The 19,136-nt window shown below is 40.7% G+C and overlaps 2 protein-coding genes across 3 annotated transcripts in view; one reads left to right on the top strand and one right to left on the bottom strand.

The window, feature by feature from the left end:
- Positions 1–5,310, bottom strand: part of lrrc74b (leucine rich repeat containing 74B) — a 47,115-nt gene extending 41,805 nt beyond the window's left edge. The window contains exons 1-2 of the mRNA XM_078554457.1: positions 5,260–5,310; positions 3,730–3,906 (exon numbers count right to left, since the gene is read on the bottom strand). Of these exons, the coding sequence (XP_078410583.1) occupies positions 3,730–3,903 (174 nt within the window). The 5' untranslated portion in view covers positions 3,904–3,906; positions 5,260–5,310. The remainder of the gene's footprint in view (positions 1–3,729; positions 3,907–5,259) is intronic.
- Positions 4,959–19,136, top strand: part of chek2 (checkpoint kinase 2) — a 37,235-nt gene continuing 23,057 nt past the window's right edge. The window contains exons 1-7 of one of the 2 annotated variants that reach the window (XM_078554458.1): positions 4,959–5,468; positions 12,054–12,178; positions 13,341–13,488; positions 15,432–15,522; positions 16,423–16,531; positions 18,227–18,295; positions 18,376–18,440. In XM_078554458.1, coding sequence (XP_078410584.1) covers positions 5,240–5,468; positions 12,054–12,178; positions 13,341–13,488; positions 15,432–15,522; positions 16,423–16,531; positions 18,227–18,295; positions 18,376–18,440 — 836 coding nt within the window. In that variant the 5' untranslated portion in view covers positions 4,959–5,239. Of the gene's footprint in view, positions 5,469–7,521; positions 7,670–12,053; positions 12,179–13,340; positions 13,489–15,431; positions 15,523–16,422; positions 16,532–18,226; positions 18,296–18,375; positions 18,441–19,136 lie in introns of those variants that run through there. The other variant, XM_078554459.1, reaches the window with a different exon arrangement.

Genomic DNA, 19,136 nt, shown 5'->3' on the forward strand with positions numbered 1-19,136 from the left:
CCCTTATCCAACAGGTTCAAGATTCTTGCTCCCTGTGTGGACGAGAGCGGGGACTGTAGGGAGGATCAGCAAACTGACCATAGCACTGTGGTGCAGGGAGCCATTCAAGTGGGAGGAGAAAAGAGAAATGTAGTTGTAATTGGGGATAGTATAGTTAGGGGAATAGATGCTGTTCTCTGTAGCCAGGATCGAAAGTCCCAAAGGCTGTGTTGCCCACCTGGTGCCAGGGTTAAGGATATCTCATCTGGGCTGCAGCGGAACTTGGAGTTGGAGGGGAAAGATCCAGTTGTCATGGTCCACGTAAGTACCAACGATGTAGGTAGAAGAAGTAAAGAGGTTCTGCTGAGGGAATACGAGCAGCTAGGAGCTAAATTAAAAAGCAGAACCAAAAAGGTAATAATCTCTGGATTACTACCTGAGCCACGAGCTAATTGGCACAGGGTCAATAAGATTAAAGAGGTAAATGCGTGGCTCAAAGATTGGTGTGGGAGAAGTGGGTTCGAATTCATGGGACATTGGCAACAGTACGGGGGAAAGAGGGAGCTATTCCGTTCGGACAGGCTCCACTTGAATCATGCTGGGACCAGTGTCCTGGCGAATCGCATAACTAAGGTTGTAGATAGGGCTTTAAACTAAAGAGTGGGGGGGGGTTCAGTTGCATGGAAATATAAAAAATCAAAGTTTAAGGAGAAGGTAAGAGTGCAGGTTAGTGACGAGGCTGATTGCTATCAAAAAGTGAAAGGAAGGGACAGAGTGTGTGAACGCCATATTGCACCAAAGAATCATATAAGAGTAGGGAAAATTGACAATAGGGCAAACTTAAAGGCTTTGTATCTGAATGCACGTAGCATTTGGAATAAAATGAATGAGTTAACAGCGCAAATAGAGATAAATAGGTATGATTTGGTGGCGATTACTGAGACATGGTTACAGGGAGAACAAGTTTGGGAGTTGAATATCCAAGGGTACTCAGTGTTTCGGAAGGATAGGCAGGAAAGAAAAGGAGGTGGTGTAGCTTTGTTAGTAAAGGAAGAGATCAGTGCTATAGTGAGGAATGATATAGGCACTGGAGAGCAAGACGTAGAGTCAGTCTGAGTAGAAATAAGAAATAGCAAGGGAAAGAAGTCCCTGGTGGGAGTAATGTATAGGTCCCCAAACAGTAGTTTAGCAGTAGGGCACAGTATAAACCAGAAAATACTGGGAGCATGTAAGAAAGGCACGGCAATAATCATGGGTGATTTTAATATGCACATAGACTGGACTAATCAAATTGGCAAGGGTAGCCTTGAGGGAGAGTTCACAGAGTGTATTAGAGATTGTTTCTTGGGGCAATATGTTGTGGAACCAACCAGGGAGCAGGATTTGGTTTTGTGTAATGAGATGGGATTAATTAATGATCTCATAGTAAAGGATCCTCTAGGGAAGAGTGATCATAGCATACTAGAATTTCAAGTTCAGTTTGAGAGCGAGAAACTTGAGTCCCACACTAGTGTTCTGGAGTTAAACAAAGGTAACTACATAGGTATGAGGGCAGATTTGGCCCTAGTGGACTGGGCAGGAAGACTACAAGGTAGGACAGTTGATGAACAGTGGCAGATATTTAAGGAGATATTCAATTCCTCCCATGTAAAATATATCCCAATGAGGAATAAAGATGGTAAGAGGGGGAAAAAGCATCCATGGCTAAGAAAGGAAGTTAAAGATAACTTAAAGGCAAAAACTAAGGCATACCAAATTGCAAAGGTCAGTGGCAGGCTGGAAGATTGGGAAACTTTTAAAGATCAACAAAGGGTTACTAAAAAAAACTTAAAGAGCAAAGGTAAATTATGAAAGAAAACTAGCCCAAACTGTAAAAACTGATAGCAAAAGCTTCTACAGGTATATAAAAGGAAAGAGAGTAGCTAAAGTGAATGTTGGTCCCTTGGAGGATGAGACTGGGGAGTTAATAGTGGGGAACGCAGAAATGGCAGAGACGCTTAATCAATATTTTGCCTCAGTTTTCACAGTGGAGTACACTAGTACCACCCCAATAGTAACAGGTAGTGCAGAGGACATAGAGAAAGAGGAACTTAGAACAATCACCACCACTAGAGAAAAAGTACTGAGCAAACTATTGGGATTAAAGAGTGACATGTCCCCAAGACCTGATGGCCTACATCCCAGGGTCTTAAAGGAAGTGGCAGCGGAGATAGTGGATGCATTGGTTATAATATTCCAAAATTCCCTGGATTCTGGAAAGGTTCCAGTGGATTGGCAAAATGCTAATATAACGCCCTTATTCAAAAAGGGGGGAGGCAGAAAGTAGGAAACTATAGTTTAACGTCTGTCATTGGGAAATTGTTGAAATCCATTATTAAGGAATTAGTAATGGGGCATTTGGAAAGTCAAAATGCAATCCATCAGAATCAGCATGGTTTTATGAAGAGTAAATCATGTTTGACTAATTTGCTAGAGTTCTTTGAAGATGTGACAAGCAAAGTGGATAATGGGGATCCTGTATATGTAGTATATCTGGACTTCCAGAAGGCCTTTGATAAGGTGCCACACAAAAGATTAATACACAAGATAAGATCACATGGAGTTAGGGGTAATATATTAGCTTGGACAGAGGATTGGCTAACCAACAGAAAGCAGAGAGTCGAGATAAATGGGTCTTTTTCTGGATGGCAAGCTGTAACTAGTGGAGTGCCACAGGGTTCGGTCCTTGGGCCCCAACTATTTACAATCTATATTAATGACTTGGATTCAGGGATAGAATTTATAGCTAAATTTGCAGATGACACCAAAATAGGTGGGAAAGTAAGTTGCAATGAAGAAATATGAAATTTACAAATGGATATGGACAGGTTAGGTGAATGGGCCAAAGTTTGGCAGATGGAGTTTAACGTGGATAAATGTGAGGTTATCCATTTTGGTCAGAAGAATAAAAAGGCAACTTGTTATTTAAATGGGGAGAAACTTCAGAATGCTTCAGTGCAGAGGGATCTGGGTGTCCTCCTGCATGAATCGCTGAAAGCTAGTATGCAGGTACAGCAGGCAATAAGAAAGGCAAATGGAATTTTGGCATTTATTGCTAAAGGAATAGAGTATAAAAATAGGAAAGTATTGTTGCAACTGTACAAGGCATTGGTGAAACCACACCTGGAGTACTGTGCACAGTTCTGGTCCCCTTACTTGAGGAAGGAAGTAGTTGCACTGGAGGCGGTTCAGAGGAGGTTCACTAGATTGATTTCAGAGGTGCGGGGCTTGTCTTATGAGGAGAGATTGAGCAGTTTAGGCCTATGCTCGCTCGAGTTTAGAAGGATGAGAGGAGATCTAATTGAGGTATATAAGATGCTAAAGGGGATAGACAAAGTAGACATAGAGCGGATGTTTCCCCTTGTGGGGCATTCTAGAACGAGAGGCCATAGTTTTAGGCTAAGGGGTGGTAGATTTAAATCAGAGATGAGGAGGAATTACTTTTCTCAAAGGGTCGTGAATCTGTGGAATTCACTACCTCAAGAGTGCAGTGGATGCCGGGACGCCGAATAAATTTAAGGAGGAGATGGACAGATTTTTAATTAGTAATGGGTCGAAAGGTTATGGGGAGAGGGAAGGAAATTGGAGTGGAGGCCGAAAGGAGATCAGCCATGATCGTTATGAATGGCGGGGCTGAATTGCCTACTCCTGCTCCTAGTTCTTATGCTCTTAATGCAGGTGCTTTCTTCATAGGTTTGTTATTGTACTTACTTTGGGGTCGACACTACCTCTACTGAAGAAGTTGCGGGGTCTGTTGGGGGGCTTGCTGCTGACACCTCCGAGTTGATAGGGGGAGGCATCTTCTGAGCTCCCCTCCTGTACCTCCTCCACCTGAGGGGTCTCCGACTCACTCCCTTCCTTGGACGAGTTCTCGCTGAGCACCATCGCCTTTGGACTGAGAGCAGAAAATAGTCCCGTCACACTTTCAATATCTTAAATATAGACAATGTAAACTTTTCTTCTTCTCCCCCCGCCCCCCAAAGATATTATTGTTATTGTTGCTGCTTATAAAGCAAAAAAAAAATCACTGCTGGAGCCTCAACAATCCCTCAACCTACCTTGATGATAAAGCAGGCGTCAGCGTTCAATGACTGACGTCGGGAAAGGCCAATAACGGCTCAAAGACGCACCGGTCCGGGGTCTTCTGACCAATCAGCTATTTGGAGGCGGGACTTGACCGAACTAATATGTTCGGTTGACTGGCCTGTTGCCATGGCGACCGAAAACATTTTTATTTTCTGATCCCCAAATATTGTTTTTATTCCCCCCCCACCACCAACAACAATTTCTATTTTCACCATTTGCCAGCCTGACAAGAAGTAAAAGACGTTGAACGGAGTGAAACCCGAGCCCATTTCTTTTTTTGAAACCAAGACCGGGACCGTTGCCTTCGCCCAGAATGCCTTGCGGCAGAAGACAAAACATTTTTTTAATGAAAATAAACCTTTTATTAAAAGCGAGGCGAGTTTAGAATGAAATACCATCTTTGATGTTGATTTGCGTGCAGAGATATAATAGAATCGTAAAAGATGTTCCTCGTGCGATGGGCAGCAGTTGGAGGAAGGTCAAAGGTGAAGAGTTGGCGCGATCGCCCTCGGAGGTTTGGGCGGGAGGTGAGAGGAGCAGAAGAAGGGGGAGAATTTAAATAGCTTTACGGTGGAATTTCGTTCCATGTGCGTAAAAAATAAATAAGATTGATGGATGTTAGGTATTATGAAAAGATAGGATTTATTGTTTTGGGAGCCACACATTTACGTTGCCCTGAAGCGGTTCAGCAAAGACCGAGCTGGTCTGCTGGAGGAAGCTCATTCTAGGCATTTGTCCGGCTTCCCTTCTATCATTTCCATTTATTTATTTATTTTTATTGCAGTTCGTTCAACATTTGGACATTTTACATTTGTCCACCTGGGATAATAGCTGGTGTTTCATTCCGTGATGGGGAGCAGACTCGGCACCGAGATGCAATGAGTTGAGTTTTAGCATCAACCTTTTTTATTGCTGGACAATAAACAATGACTATCCCCACGGAAAATCTCCCATAGTTTATCGTCAAAGTCTGGGCCAAACTTTTTAAAGTGGGGGTTAAAGTTTTTTTTAAATATTAAAAAAATTACCACGTCGCTGGAAGTTTTTTTGTGTGTGTTTTAGTTCCCCCCCCCCCCCCCCCTCCATATCCATCTCTTCTTTTACCATTGCCATTTTGGTCTGGTGTCAGCCAACAATGTCGAAGGAGAGCGCTACCGGCACATCTCAGTCCCAGAGTCAGTCTCAATCCCAGTCTCAGTCCGCCTCATCCTCCAGCGCCACAGGTTCGAGCAGCCTCTCCTCAGCAGCCACTGTCATCCTGGATTCCGCCTCTACCCAGGACCTTGCTACCATCCCAGAAGTGGAGGAATCGCCTAAACCCTGGGGACGCCTCTGGGCGTTGGAGAAAGGATTTTGGAACTTCGGTAAACAATTTTTACACGTCTTTGGCTACTGTAGGACTGCGCATCACTTTAAAAAAAAAATGCCTTAATCTTCGGATAGCAGTTGAATATGAAATCTGAAAAATGCACCTAATGTTGCAATTATTGAGAGCTGTGCAAGCCTGTGACGCTTTACAATTTACTATATACTGCCTATTTCGAACGCTTAAAATTGAGTTAAGCTGGAGAACTTCTCTGGCTTTAGTGACCTGGGTGGGCTTCAGAGATATTACTGATGGTTATACTTGTTTCTCTCTCGACCTCTGTATTGACACAAAAGGAGCCAAAAGTCAACTATGCAACAGTCTTGTTAGGAAAGCCTGTGCTTGCAAAGTGCTAGAAATGTTTGCAAATTAAATAAATTATAAGTTTTTAAAACAGGAAATGCTGGAAAATCTCAGGTCTGACAGCATCTATGGAGAGAGAACCAAAGTTAACGTCCTGAGTCCGTATGATATTCAGAGCCAAAGAGGGATAGAGATGTGGGTTTTAGCTGTTGAAAAGAGCGGGTGGAGCAAAATAGGTCAGGATAGGTTGGAGCTCAGGAGAGATTAAATGCCAAACATGTCATTTCCAGGATCTGCAGAGTTTTGTTTTAAATTATAGGTTTAAATTGACTTTTGCAGTGGTTGCAGTTATACTGTAGCAGCTAAGATGCTGATTCTTTTATTGGGCTTTTAAAAATTTATGTTCAGTGTTCACCTTTTTTATTTTGATGTGAAACAGGCTATTACAAAAAGTCATTTTTTATAATATTTGAAGAAACAACTACAAAATGCAGTCTTAGCTGCTTGATGTAAAATAAATGCAAAATTGCTTATGTACAATTACAATAGAAGATCCAGACAATAGCACTATCTCAAGGTAAATTGCTCATGTACTGTAGCAACACTCTTACTCCTGGTTTTACATTTGGGTAAGCATCTTTTTAAAGCTTACCTTGTTGATTGAGGCCTAATATGTTGCCCCTTCAAGGTCTCCTTAAGTGCAGACATTCTTGCAGGGGTGGGGGAGGGCCTCAAACTGCTGTTCGATCCCTAACTTTCATTTCCACAAAACTCTCAACCTATTTCAGGGCACGGCACAGCATGTTTTTTGGCTTTTACCCACGATGGGTGTTTCTGGCTCATAATCGGCCTGCACTTCCTTCCCGCCATTTTGGAGGCTGAGGATGCCATTCAGCACCCAAAAACAGGTGCTGCATAGCCAAATTTCCTGGCCAGTCACTCGAATTTGAGGCTTCATGTTACACTGCAATTCAGTGCAACAAATTGAAATTGGTTGTGGGCAAATGGCATAAAGCTGAGAGAGTAAGTAGGTTGTGGCAGTGGATGGGAGAATTGAATATATAAATGTTGGTTTAGAATTGACTTGCTATATTTGAGAAGTTCTGCATTTTGCTGTTGTATAACAAGCATGGAAGTTATCTGGATCTTGAAATCCTGCTTAGGAGTGTGGCTGTGAAATAAATTGTGTGGATTGAATTTTGTGCATGGCTGTAAGTTACTTTTTGCAGTGTGGGTGGTGTTACTGTTGGCACAAAACAAATAATATATTAAAGTGATAACTAGTGACTCTTTTTCTGAGTTGAGAAAAATATCACAATCTGAAATTAAAAACATCATGCGATAAATGTTCAACATGGCAGTCAGTGTCTGAAGAGCAAGTGAGGTTAATACTTCAAAATGAATTCTTCATCAGGGCCGCATGCTTTCTTCTGAATTACCAATGGTTAAAAAAAGTGGTGTAATGACTAAGTGCCACTGTCTAAAGTAATTGCAAGCTCTAATCTCTAACACTGTTGAAGCATTACCATAAAAGAGTTGTACCTTGAATGGTGTCGGATAAACCTCAAAAGTGCAAGCTAAGCATGAAATGGCACTGTTACTTTTTGTAATTTGTGATTTTATGTTTGTTTTTGAATGGAGGCGTGGAGAGAAAGACACTATATATGAATCATATTGGAAGGAGGAGCAGGAAAACATACTGGTATGTTAAAGTTTTGATTAGGAAACCCAGGAAATAATAAACAGTTTTGACATTGTCCTGAAAATGTTCTTGACATTGTGAAAATGTTTCTGGTAATAAATGAACATTTTATATATGGACTGGTTTGAAGAACAAACATTGACATTTACAGCCTTCATTTAATGTCATGCTCCCGTTTTCTCATAGGACTACAGGTAAATAAGGCTTTGTAAATTTTTGACTAAATTTTAATTACATGTTTATGTTTCATGACACTTTTAGGTCAGATTGATTTTAAAGTGGTAGAGGGAGTGAAGAAAGAGTAAATGTGTTAGTCACCAAGCAAATGCCCAGATATTGTGTTAGAAACTGAAGAAGCAGCTTATCTTAGAGAAGTGAGAGGCACCTAAAATTAATTTTCTTTTAAACTAGTCAAAAAGAAATAAGTTAAACAATAATGTTTTTTTAAAAATGAATTCATTATTGAGAAATGTTTTGAAAAGCCACGCAGACTTGAGAAGACTTTTCAGTCAAACTTCCTGATGCTCGGTTTCCTGTTTGTGTTTTTGTGCATTTAACAATATTTGATAGCCATTAATAGTTCATTGGCAGCCTGAAAGCAAACTGTAATACAATTTCTTCCTTCTGCTTTAAACTCGTTGTGGGGGTAGGGTCAGATCAAGACAATTTGGGCCAATGCTCAGTTAATATATGATGTGAAATGCTTGCTCTTAACCTACAAGTTTAGTCCACATAGGATAGTTCATATGTGAGAAGTTGTTCCAAACCTTGATTTTGTTGGGTCAATGCTCATGGTTACATGAGCATCGTTCACCCTGTAGCATCTCACTCAAGTGGCTTTTATTCATCTGTGAGCCTTGATGGCTGACGCTGGTTAGCATGAGGAGAGTCCAAGTGTCCATTCATTCCAGCAGGCTTAGTTGAATATTGATCAGGAGTAAACTTCAGGCTGACTTTACCATTTCTTTCCATAGTTGTTCAGGCCTCTTTTTGCCAACCCAGATCAACCAGCTCATCATAGACTATGGATTGAAACTGGAAGCTTCCTTTCTGCTTCAGCTATTTGTTCATTAAATGAGTTAAACCATTGGAATTTATTTAATTCCATTTTAAGTCTATTTAGATTGAAAGTAGTGGCTGTCCTGTTGAATACTAAGAGTTGATATCCTTCCTAATGGTGACGATATCTATTTTTGAAAGGTTAAAAATTTGAAAATAATCACTGTCTGTAAGAGCAACAGTGAGGTGTTGGAAAGTATGTCACATTATATTATATCAAATGTATTCTGTTTTGTGGACTTTTTATGGCAAAGCCTTGGTGTTGGAGCTATGTGTTTTCTCTTGACTGCTAGTCTTGTATGTGTAAAATGCTTTTTTTAATAAGGAAAAAATGTAATTCACTGAGACTTTGATCACTTAATAGAGTCTTTACAGCACAAGGGCATTGAGTTGTGTCTGATTTAAATAGGGAACTGGCGAGCAGGAGCAGAGCAATGACTAGAGTACAGTAATGGATAGGAGGCTCTGAATGCATCAGTTGCTTGGGGTACATTTACACATTGCTAAGGCACTGTTCCTCTTTTTCAAAACTCCTGACTTGTGTTTTTAAGAAGTTCGCTCCATATCCATTCACCCATGTCCAACTGCTATCCTCTTTGCACCATCCCATTCCGCTTCAAGGTCCTTGAATGATCTGGCTTATCTCAACTCCCATGTTCAAATCCTTTTTGTCTGACTTCTACCTTGCTCACACATCATGATTGCTCTGGTCAAATTCAGAAACCAAATTCTCTCATTGTGGCCAAGGTGCTTTATCCTTCCTGCTATCCTTGACTCCTACAGTGTTTGACACTGACCATATCTTCTTTATCATCTCCAGGAAGGAATTCTCTTACTGCTCCAGCACAGTTTCCTAAGAGTTCCCCAAGAACCTTAGTCCTTCCATGGTCCTCATCTCCATGCCATCTGTTGTTATGTGCTCTGCAGTTTTTGGGTCAGCTTCCTTGTGTATACTAACAACATCCAACCAAATCTCCCATGATCCAAAGATGATCTCTTTGCTGCCAGACTGCCTACATGACAGTCTTGGATAAGATATAATTGCCTCCAATTCAGAAGCATTATTTTTTTACCGGCCATTCACTTGCTACTGATCCTACTCCTCGACACTTGGTTTAGGCTGAATGAAGGGGTACAAAATCTTGGTGTTCTGTTTGATTCAGCAGTGAGTTTCAAAACCCATATCTTATTCACACAGTTTTGCCCATTGCTGACCCCACTTAACTCCTGACACTTGTACACTTTTATCACCCCTCCACTTGCTTTTCCCAACACCTTCCTTGCTGACCAGCCATCTTCCACCCTTTATAACTCTATTGCCAATATCCTGTGCATTCATCCATCATCCCGACCAACAATGTTTTACTGTGCTCCAGCACATTGTATTTAAAATTCTTGCCCTCTTCAAATCTCTTCACAACTTTTGCAACCTCATCCAGTGTGGCTTTTCTGTGTGGATAATTCTGACTCTAGCCTTCTGGCAATCTGCCCTCTTCACCCCACCATTGGTAGCAGGGTCTCCTGCCTTCTGTCTACCTTGGGTGTGTGGTAGCACTCTCACGTCTGTGTCAGAAAATTGTGGGTTCATTCCAAAGACCTGAGCACCTAGGCTGACTATTAAGTGCAATGATGATGGAATGCTGCATTGTTAGAGGTACTGTCTTTTGGATGAGATGTTAAATGGTGGCCCTGTCTGTCGTCTGGGGTGTATGTGCAAGATCCCATGGCACCTTTCGAAGAAGAGCTACAAGTTCTTCTGTGTGTTCTAGCCAATATTTAACTCAAAACCTAAAATCTCTAGAACAGATTTTCTGGTCAATGACCTCATTGCTGTTTGTGGAACCTTGCTATGGGCAAAGTGGCTGCTGTATTTACCTTCATTCCAACTTTTGGCTGCATTGACTGTAAAGTGCTATGGGACATCCTGAGGTCATGGAAGGTGCTTTATAAAATAAGTCATTTTTCTTGCTTTGCCTATCCTTTCTGATCCCTTTTTACTACTTATCTTTAGAAACCTTGTTAAAACCCATCTTTGCTCCCTTACATACATGGGCTCAGCATCTATGCCCTGTTTCCCCCATAAAATACTGTGGGAAATTTTTTCTACATTTAAAGGATGATATAGATGAAATTGCTGTTGTTTTTCTCTCTCTCCTGTCATAAACCATTCTGAAATGTTTCATTCCAACTGCATCGCAGTGATGGCCTGCAGCTCTGCATCTCCACTTCCTCACATTGTGACCTTCTGATTTGACTCTTGCATATTATGCCGTCCTGGGTAATTATAAGTTGGTGGCACTTTATCATGGAAAGGGTGAGAATCCCTAAATGATCAATAATTCGATTAAAACATCGGGGCAGAATTTTACATTCAGTGTGTGGGCGGAACGTAAAATGACACGCGATGATGTTGGGCGTGTGTCTCGACATCGTGAATTTGCACGATATTTCGTTCGTTGGGCGAGCGCTGCTGTGCGCCCGCTGAGAATGGCCTTAATAGGTCTTCCAATTAACCAGGTAGTTGACCAGAATTTTATGCTGCCCATCTAACTTTACGGTTGGCGGGCAGGTGAAAAGGCCAAGCGGCCTTTACGTATTTCAGGAAACCTCATTCACGAGCGAGGTGAGGTTTCCTGAAGCTATTACAAATTTAATAAAAAGTTTCAATCGAACTTAAAACATGTCCCATCTCTTGTGACACAGTCACATGTGAGGGTACATGCTACATTGAATTGTTCTGCTCTTTATTAATTTTTTTCAAAAAAGCGCTTCAATCTCCCTGAGGCAGTTCCATGCCTCGGAGATTGAAGCGCTCTTTTGCACGCATGCGCAAACTGCAAGCTAGGCCCGGCACTTCCTCCTCCCCTTGCTCAGTTCATAGTACCCTCGCCTTTGAATCAGAGGGTTGTGGGTTCATGTCCCACTCCCAGAAACCAAGAACTGTGATTGTACTCGAAAGAGTTGCAATCTGTGACTGTTGATAACTCGAAAGAGTCTCCCCTGCCCACACAGGTAGGGCTCAGCGCTACCACTCGCGATCAACGCAGGGCGGGCCTTAACTGGTCCGCCTGTGTGAAACCGCGGTGCGGAGCCGATTGCAGGTGGTGGTCGGCTCCGCGTCTGCCCGACAAATCGAAAATCCTGACCATAGTTTCAGCAGGTCCCTTCGTTTATTCTGTGGTTGCTGGGCTACCCCTATTTTCTCACTGGAAAGCAAAGCAGAATGAATGCTACAGAATGGCAGCTCCTGGGAAGTTTTACTTCCATGAGTGGAGGCGAGGAGGTGCATTGAGTAGCAGGTCCACTGAGCACCACAGTAGCCATATTGATCAGAGTTGTGCTAAAGCCTGTCATGTGACACAGAACTTTAAAGAGAAGATGATAACTGGTTGTACTGTGCTTGTCTCTAATGTAGTACCTTGTGTCACTTTTAAATAAGAGCTACCAAAATATACTTGCATATACTTTAGAAGGGGTTTTGGGATGGATTCATCCAGCTGCATGTCTTTTCTGTCACAGATTGCTTAAATAATGAATACTGGTTCGGGAGGGATAAATCGTGTCACTACTGTTTTGATGATCCTGTATTGAAGAGGAAGGAGCACTTCAAATCGTATAGCAAAAAGCACTGCAGAATAATCAGAGTAAGTGATGGCAACACTTCAGCGTGGTGGAACATTGAAGGTTTCCTCTTATGTGTTTGAGCAGGGTCTAGGTGCCAGTTCAAATGACCCTTTGCCAATTTTGTTATTCCATTGTCTCATTCTGAACATAGAAACTGGGGAACATAATACTTGATATATTAGAACAAAACTGATTTGAGTACCATCTTAAGATATGTGCATATACAATGCATACATATCAGATAAGTTATTTGATTGTGATCAACAGTTGCAGAACCTGTCAATCCTTGCTATTTAGGCAAATGGATGAAGATTGGACAACTGATACCAGAAGGCTGCCAGGGCTGGTGAAACTAACCTTGCAAGAGATAATTTTCTCCCCTGACCCCCCAAGATGTTTTTTTTTAAAAAGTGATATTTAAGACAATAGTCACAATAGATTTATTGGAAATCCTTTTATTGCAATCGGCATAAATTTATAAAAGTAATTCTATTAACTACTTTTTAATTATTCTCTTCCCCATGTTTCCTGATATTTGCGAAACTGTCTTAAAGTGGGAAGTAACAGCCAAGATCTGTTGAAATGTGGTTTCCCTCATTTCTCAGAATATGGTTCACTTGGTACGGTCGCAACTTTAAAGTGTTAGGTGCCCCTGGCTGAAAGCCTCTTTTGTACCCCTCTTAAATGAAAGGCTGAACTCCCCAATGGTTTTAATTGAAGCTGTTAATGTTATTTGTCATTTTTGATAACAGTGAGGTCTGATTTGTAGTTTTTGTGTTTGGAAGTCAGCTATGGTAATTAATTCAAGGCAGTGAGATTGAAAGTGTCAGTGTTTATTTTTAAATTACAAACTAAATTTAAAGATAAAAAATACAGCACATTTTCCCCCATTTATTGGTTCAATTTCTGCCCTCCTTCCTATATTTCCTTCCACCCCAACTGTGGATCAGCTGGAATAACAAATGTAAATGTTAATTGACTAAGTGGACAGAAACACGCAGTTCCAGTCAGTTTAGTCCGCGTGCAAAATAACGTGTTTGGAATTGGGATAGGAGTGCTACTATCTTCATCAATTTCAACAAACATTTATTTGAGATTAGGGAAATTCTAGGCAATTCTACCTCCTCCAATGCCCAATTAAGGCATATATTTTTTAAAAACTTATTTTGTGGTCTTAATTAGGAAAAGGGTCCTGGAAGCACATTTGTTGTATTTATTGAAGATCACAGTTCGAACGGTACCTTCCTAAACGGTCAGATAATTGGGAAAGATCGAAGATTTCCATTGTGCAATAATGCTGAAATAGCAATTAATCATGAATTGCACAAAGGTAAGAATGTGTTTTTAAAACCTTGGTTTTTGATCCAATTCATTTGGTTGTTTTGTAGACCAGATTAAACAGAACTTAGACAAAAACAAAAATAGCTGGAAAAACTCAGCAAGTCTGACAGCATCTGCGGAGAGGAAAACTCTTAACAATTTGAGTCCGTATGACTCTTCATCAGAACTAAAGAAAAATAGAAATGAGGTGAAATATAAGCTGTTTGAGGGGGGTGGGACAGGTAGAGCTGGATAGAGGGCCAATGATAGGTGGAGGACTTAGACATTTATTTGGAGCAAATTCAGATCACTGGAAAGTTTGGGGCTTGGATTGTTTCTGGAGGCCTTGTTCTAGCGCCTGAGTCCATTTCTGTCCCCTCAGGGATGTAAAAAATCCTGTGGAATCACTTAAATAAGAGCATGGAAACTTTCTCGGTGTCATGGCTGACATTTATCTTTCAACCTACATCACTAAAACAGATCATTCATATCATTGCTGCATACAAATTACCTGGTGTGTTTGTCTACATTGCAACAGTGACTACATTTCCGAAGTACTTAATTGGCTGTCAAGTAGTTTGGGACATTCTGAGTCGCGAAAGGCAATATATGAATTAAAGTTCATTCCTTCGTGTATGACATCTTTTCCCTTTTTAAAGACTTGAGCCTCTTTTTTAGGTGTCTGAGAGGTTCAACCAAATAGCAAACTGGAACTTTCAGAATATATACAGTGTCACTGTACAAGCAATCTGGACAAAACTCTCAGACACAGCCTTAAGCTGTATTGTCCCTTTTGAGCCCAATGAGTACCACACTTTGAAGCAGATAGGTATACAATACATCAGGATTTTGTAATTGTAAGAGCATGCTGTTGCTGCTTCAACTTGGTACAGCAATTAAAAAGGCCAGACAATATAAACAAATAAAATGCTAAGCTGTGAACTTTTGTTCTATATCGGGAAAATACAACCGATTAAAAAAAAAAAATGTAATATTGTGTACAATGGCTTGAAACATATAATAATGCAAGCATCCTTTATAATAAACAGAGCAGGCACTGCTGTTTTCTATTGGGTTAGTGCCTGGGAATGTTCCTGCCACTTCAGCCTCTATAAATTTGCTGCTTGCTGTTGCCAGATAATTGGAAACCAACCCTACTTCATCTGTGCTTCAACTTGGTTGTTTGGCTTCTTGGTACCCGTCATGTTGTGCTCCCTGGTCTACGTTCCGGACTGAGCAATACTGCAGGAGAGCCTCTATTTGCATTAATTAAGGCCATAGTTTTAGGCTAAGGGGTGGTAGATTTAAATCAGAGATGAGGAGGAATTACTTTTCTCAAAGGGTTGAGAATCTGTGGAGTTCACTATCTCAGAGTGCAGTGGATGCCGGGACGCTGAATAAATTTAAGGAGGAGATAAACAGATTTTTGATTAGTAGTGGGTTGAAAGGTTATGGGGAGAGGGTGGGAAATTGGAGTTGAGGCCGAAATGAGATCAGCCATGGTAGTTATGAATGGCGGGGCAGGGTCGGGGGGCTGAATTGCCTACTCCTGCTTCTAGTTCTTATGTTCTATGTAATTACCAGCTATTGAGCTAAAAATTTTAAAGATTTCTGAATAACAGTTCCCCTTTTTTTGAATCTGTTAAAATTGTAAATGCTGTGGTTTAATGCGGATGTTTTAATAAGAAACTTGGCTCCAGAGGAGAGTGAAATCACTCAGATACATGACACACCCCATGAGTTAAAAATGGCCTTTTAAAGGGCATTTTACTGTGCCACAGATAATGTAGTAACATTTCCTGGAATATTTGAAAATAGTATTGTCGTCTTCTCAACCCAAATGTGGGCTTTTCTATTACTACAGTTTGAAAGTGGGACAAAGTAGTACTGTAGTTTCAACAAAAGCTTTTTAAATGATGCAGATGATTAAATTTCCTATGTTGTTTTTTCTAGTTTTTGTCTTTTCTGATCTCACAACTGATGACCAATTGAACCTACCAAAAGGGTTCCGGGATAAATACATCATCTCAAAACCTCTTGGCTCGTAAGTACAATGACCTTTTTTTTTACTTTTGGCTTATTCAAAGCCCTTATTTTATTTTTTTAATATTCTGAGTAACAACTGTGCAATTGTTTAGGAAAACATTATACAATAACTAACTGGAAGAGTCAAGTTAATATACCTTTTCCTTTTTAAAGGATCTGCTATATATTCCAGCATTTTCTGCATTCATTTGAGATTTCCACCATCTGCAGTTTTTTTTTCTCCTTTTGCTGTGCTATGATTTTTAAGTGCCTGGAACCCCCCCCCTGCTATGCCCAAATGTTCATTCATCTTGTGTGATTCAGCATGGATGGGTTATTGGATCTTTGGGGAAGGGGCATGTTAACTTAGCCTGCTCAAACTTCTGTAAGGCCACCTGGAAGGTGATTGGTCTGATGGTTGGTTTCATCCTATTCCTCCCCTGTCCCCCACTGACCTTCAAAGAGAAACCTAACCTGGGATCAATTAGAAAATTGTACTGGCTGAAATCAATTAACATTGCATTAACCAGAATGATATTTAATAAGTTCCAAGTTCAAAATGCAATTAGTATTTTATGTTCTTAAATTGCTCAATTAAAATGAAAGATCATCAGTGTATTTTTCTTGAATCTGTTTTCTTACTGATCAGTCTGTTTACCATTCATGAATGCTATAATTCCTTGATTGGCTTAATGCTTCATTTATCGAAGTACAGAACCACATAATTCTATAAATCTTCTCTCTAAACGTGCATCCAAGGAGCTCCAATACTGTACTAGTGAATTATCATAATGCCAACGGGAATTATCTTCACAGCATGTATAAACCAAGTTCCTCATGTAGCTTATCTTTATGTGCAGTTTGTCTTATTCTTTAATTTGTATTAATTCCTCGTTTTAAATTATTCTTTGTCCTGCAGCGGGGTGTGTGGAGAAGTGAAGCTGGCATTTGAGAAGACAAACTGTAAGAAGGTGGCTGTGAAGATTGTACATAAGCCAAAATTTGCACAACTTGTGTCTGAGCAAGGAGTAAGTATGACCAACTGAATTGCTCAGTATCTGAGAAGGGCTTTTTTACAACTGAATGAGCTTAACATCGGCAAAGCAAGAAAGGAAGTGACAGAGGGAACCTTCGAGTTATGTAAAGTTATTTAACTGTGTAGAAGCCTCGGACAGTAATTCGAAGTATGCCATGAAAATTGTAACAAAAGCACAGGCTGCAAACTGCTGGTGAGCAAATTTAGGGCTGAAATTAGGAACTTGTTTTCTAACAGGCATTGCTCACTCCTGATAGGGTAGTGAAACGGAACCTTTCAATTACGTTAAGAGCTAGTTGAATCCTGTGACTGAGAGGGTGACGGGGAAGTGGTGAGGAGGAGAAAGGAACTGCACGTTTTTCTAGGTGGCTGAACTTAGCTGGGCCAAATATCCATCCATTACTTTAGGGTGTTAAAGTGTTATTTTAAGGAATGGTGAAGCTTGTGTTCATGGGTGTTATCAATTCTTGTGGCGAGTGCCCAATCTCTGCTTGAAAGACTTACAGGTCAGGTGATGGACTAGTCTTACCCACAGTGCCAGAAAATCAGAGGGTAAATCAGCCCACGCTACTATCATAACTCCTAGGGGTAGTTTCAAAGCAGCAGAAACTTGGGAACAAGTTGTATCATCTTGGGGAAGTAGTTGGTTGATATAATTGTCCTCTGTGCTTCTTGGCTGGGATGCACGTTGGGTGAGGGCATTTTAGAGACTGGTTTTAATATATGGGGCATGTGTCAATGCATTCATGAGAGAAAGCCTTTGGCTATCTGGCTTCCATGGTTTTCAATTGAAGAAAATTGCAGATGTCTACAACCTTTCAGATTCAGGCTGGAGGAAAATGATATATTTAAATCATTCTAAAAATTGCAGGAAAATGCTATGTGATGGCAAAAGCAAAATCCCTTTGTAAAATAACCTCCCATTGATAAATAATCTACAGGTAATGAATCCTGCCTGAGTAAATATTCCCTCTTAAACACATTTTTAGTTTTTAAACAGGTGTTTGCAAATCTTAACGTCAACAAATAAAGCTGCTTTTTAACAGCATAATATCAGCGTATGTGACTCATGAAGGGCCTGGCAAAGAAATGATTAGAGAGCTTTTCACTAGGTCTGCAACCTGCTTTGAGTCTGGAGCTATTGTACGGTATGTTTAACACAAGTATCTAGGCAGCTACAGATGTTCTGTGTGGCCCATTTTTTGTGGAAATTAATATGCCAAACATTCTGATAAATTTTCAATCTCCAGGCTGCATAAATTATCTTAAAACATGCCAGTCATTTTTTTTTTCCAAAAGCACTAGCCTGCTCCTGAAACTGCACACTGCATGCTGTTGAACACACTTTTGAGTGTTGAGGGGCTCAAGTAATTCATGTGTACCTCCAGTGCCCACTTTTCTGCAGGAGTCTCCTGGCTGCAAAGTAGTTATTGTTACTGAGGCACTGTGCCAGTTATACTGAAGGCTGCCAAACACAATTGTAATGCCAGAGTATTTGCATGAGGTGAAGCTGCTAATAGTTCAGCTGTTTTGTGCTATAAATCTTGCCTCAAGTTCATACACAAAATGTCTTGAATGGCTGATTAAAAGCCATTTTCATACAACTTGATTTCTGGATAAGCCTTGTACATGAACTAAACTTGTTAGCATTGGACTGTCTTTATTACAAGTCCTTGTTTTTCTGCAGGATGCTGCTGCAAAATGCTCCACTTCAAATGTTGCAACAGAAATTGAGATTCTAAAGAAATTGGACCATGTAAGTTACAGAAATTGCCTCTTTTTTTTCTACTGAAATATTAATGTCTGCCTAATAAATTATTTTTTTTCTCCTTAAAGCCTTGTATAATCAAGATTGAGGAGGTGTTTGATTTTGAAGACTCTTTCTACATTGTATTGGATTTGTAAGTGTTTCATCTCTTTGGCCTTATTTTAATTGCTTGGAAACTACATTTGCATAATCAGCAGCTGGAGACATCTAGTCTGTTCTGTTTCTTAGTGCAATCGCATTGGTTGAAGTCAAGTAATTTATTGAAATCAACATTCCTTCATTCCAAAGTGGAATGAATTGAAACAAACTTTAAAAAAAATTCATTCATGGGATGTGGGCGTTGCTGGCTAAGCCAGCATTTATTGGCTATCCCTGATTGCCCTTGAGAAAGTGGTGAGCTGCCGCCTTGAACTGCTGTAGTTCATGTGGTGTAGGTACACCCACAGTGCTGTTAGGGAGGAAGTTTCAAGATTTTGACCTAGTGACAGTGAAGGAATTGTGATGTATTTCCAAGTCAGGATGGTGAGTGGCTTGGAGGGGATCTTCCAGGTGGTGGTGTTCCCATGTGTCTGCTGCCCTAGTCCTTCTAGATGGTAGCATTTGTGGGTTTGGATGATGCTGTCCAAGGAGCCTTGCTGAGTTTCTGCAGTGCATCTTGTAGATGGTACACACTGCTGCCACTGTGCGTTGGTGGTGGAGGGAGTGAATATTTGTGGATGGGGTGCCAATCAAGCAGGTTGCTTTGTCCTGGATGGTGTCAAGCTTCTTGAGTGTTGTTGGAACGGTACTTATCCAGGCAAAAGGAGAGTATTCCATCACACTCCTGACT

This window comes from Cetorhinus maximus, chromosome 12 (assembly GCF_964194155.1).
Source record: "Cetorhinus maximus chromosome 12, sCetMax3.hap1.1, whole genome shotgun sequence".
Lineage (NCBI taxonomy): Eukaryota > Metazoa > Chordata > Chondrichthyes > Lamniformes > Cetorhinidae > Cetorhinus > Cetorhinus maximus.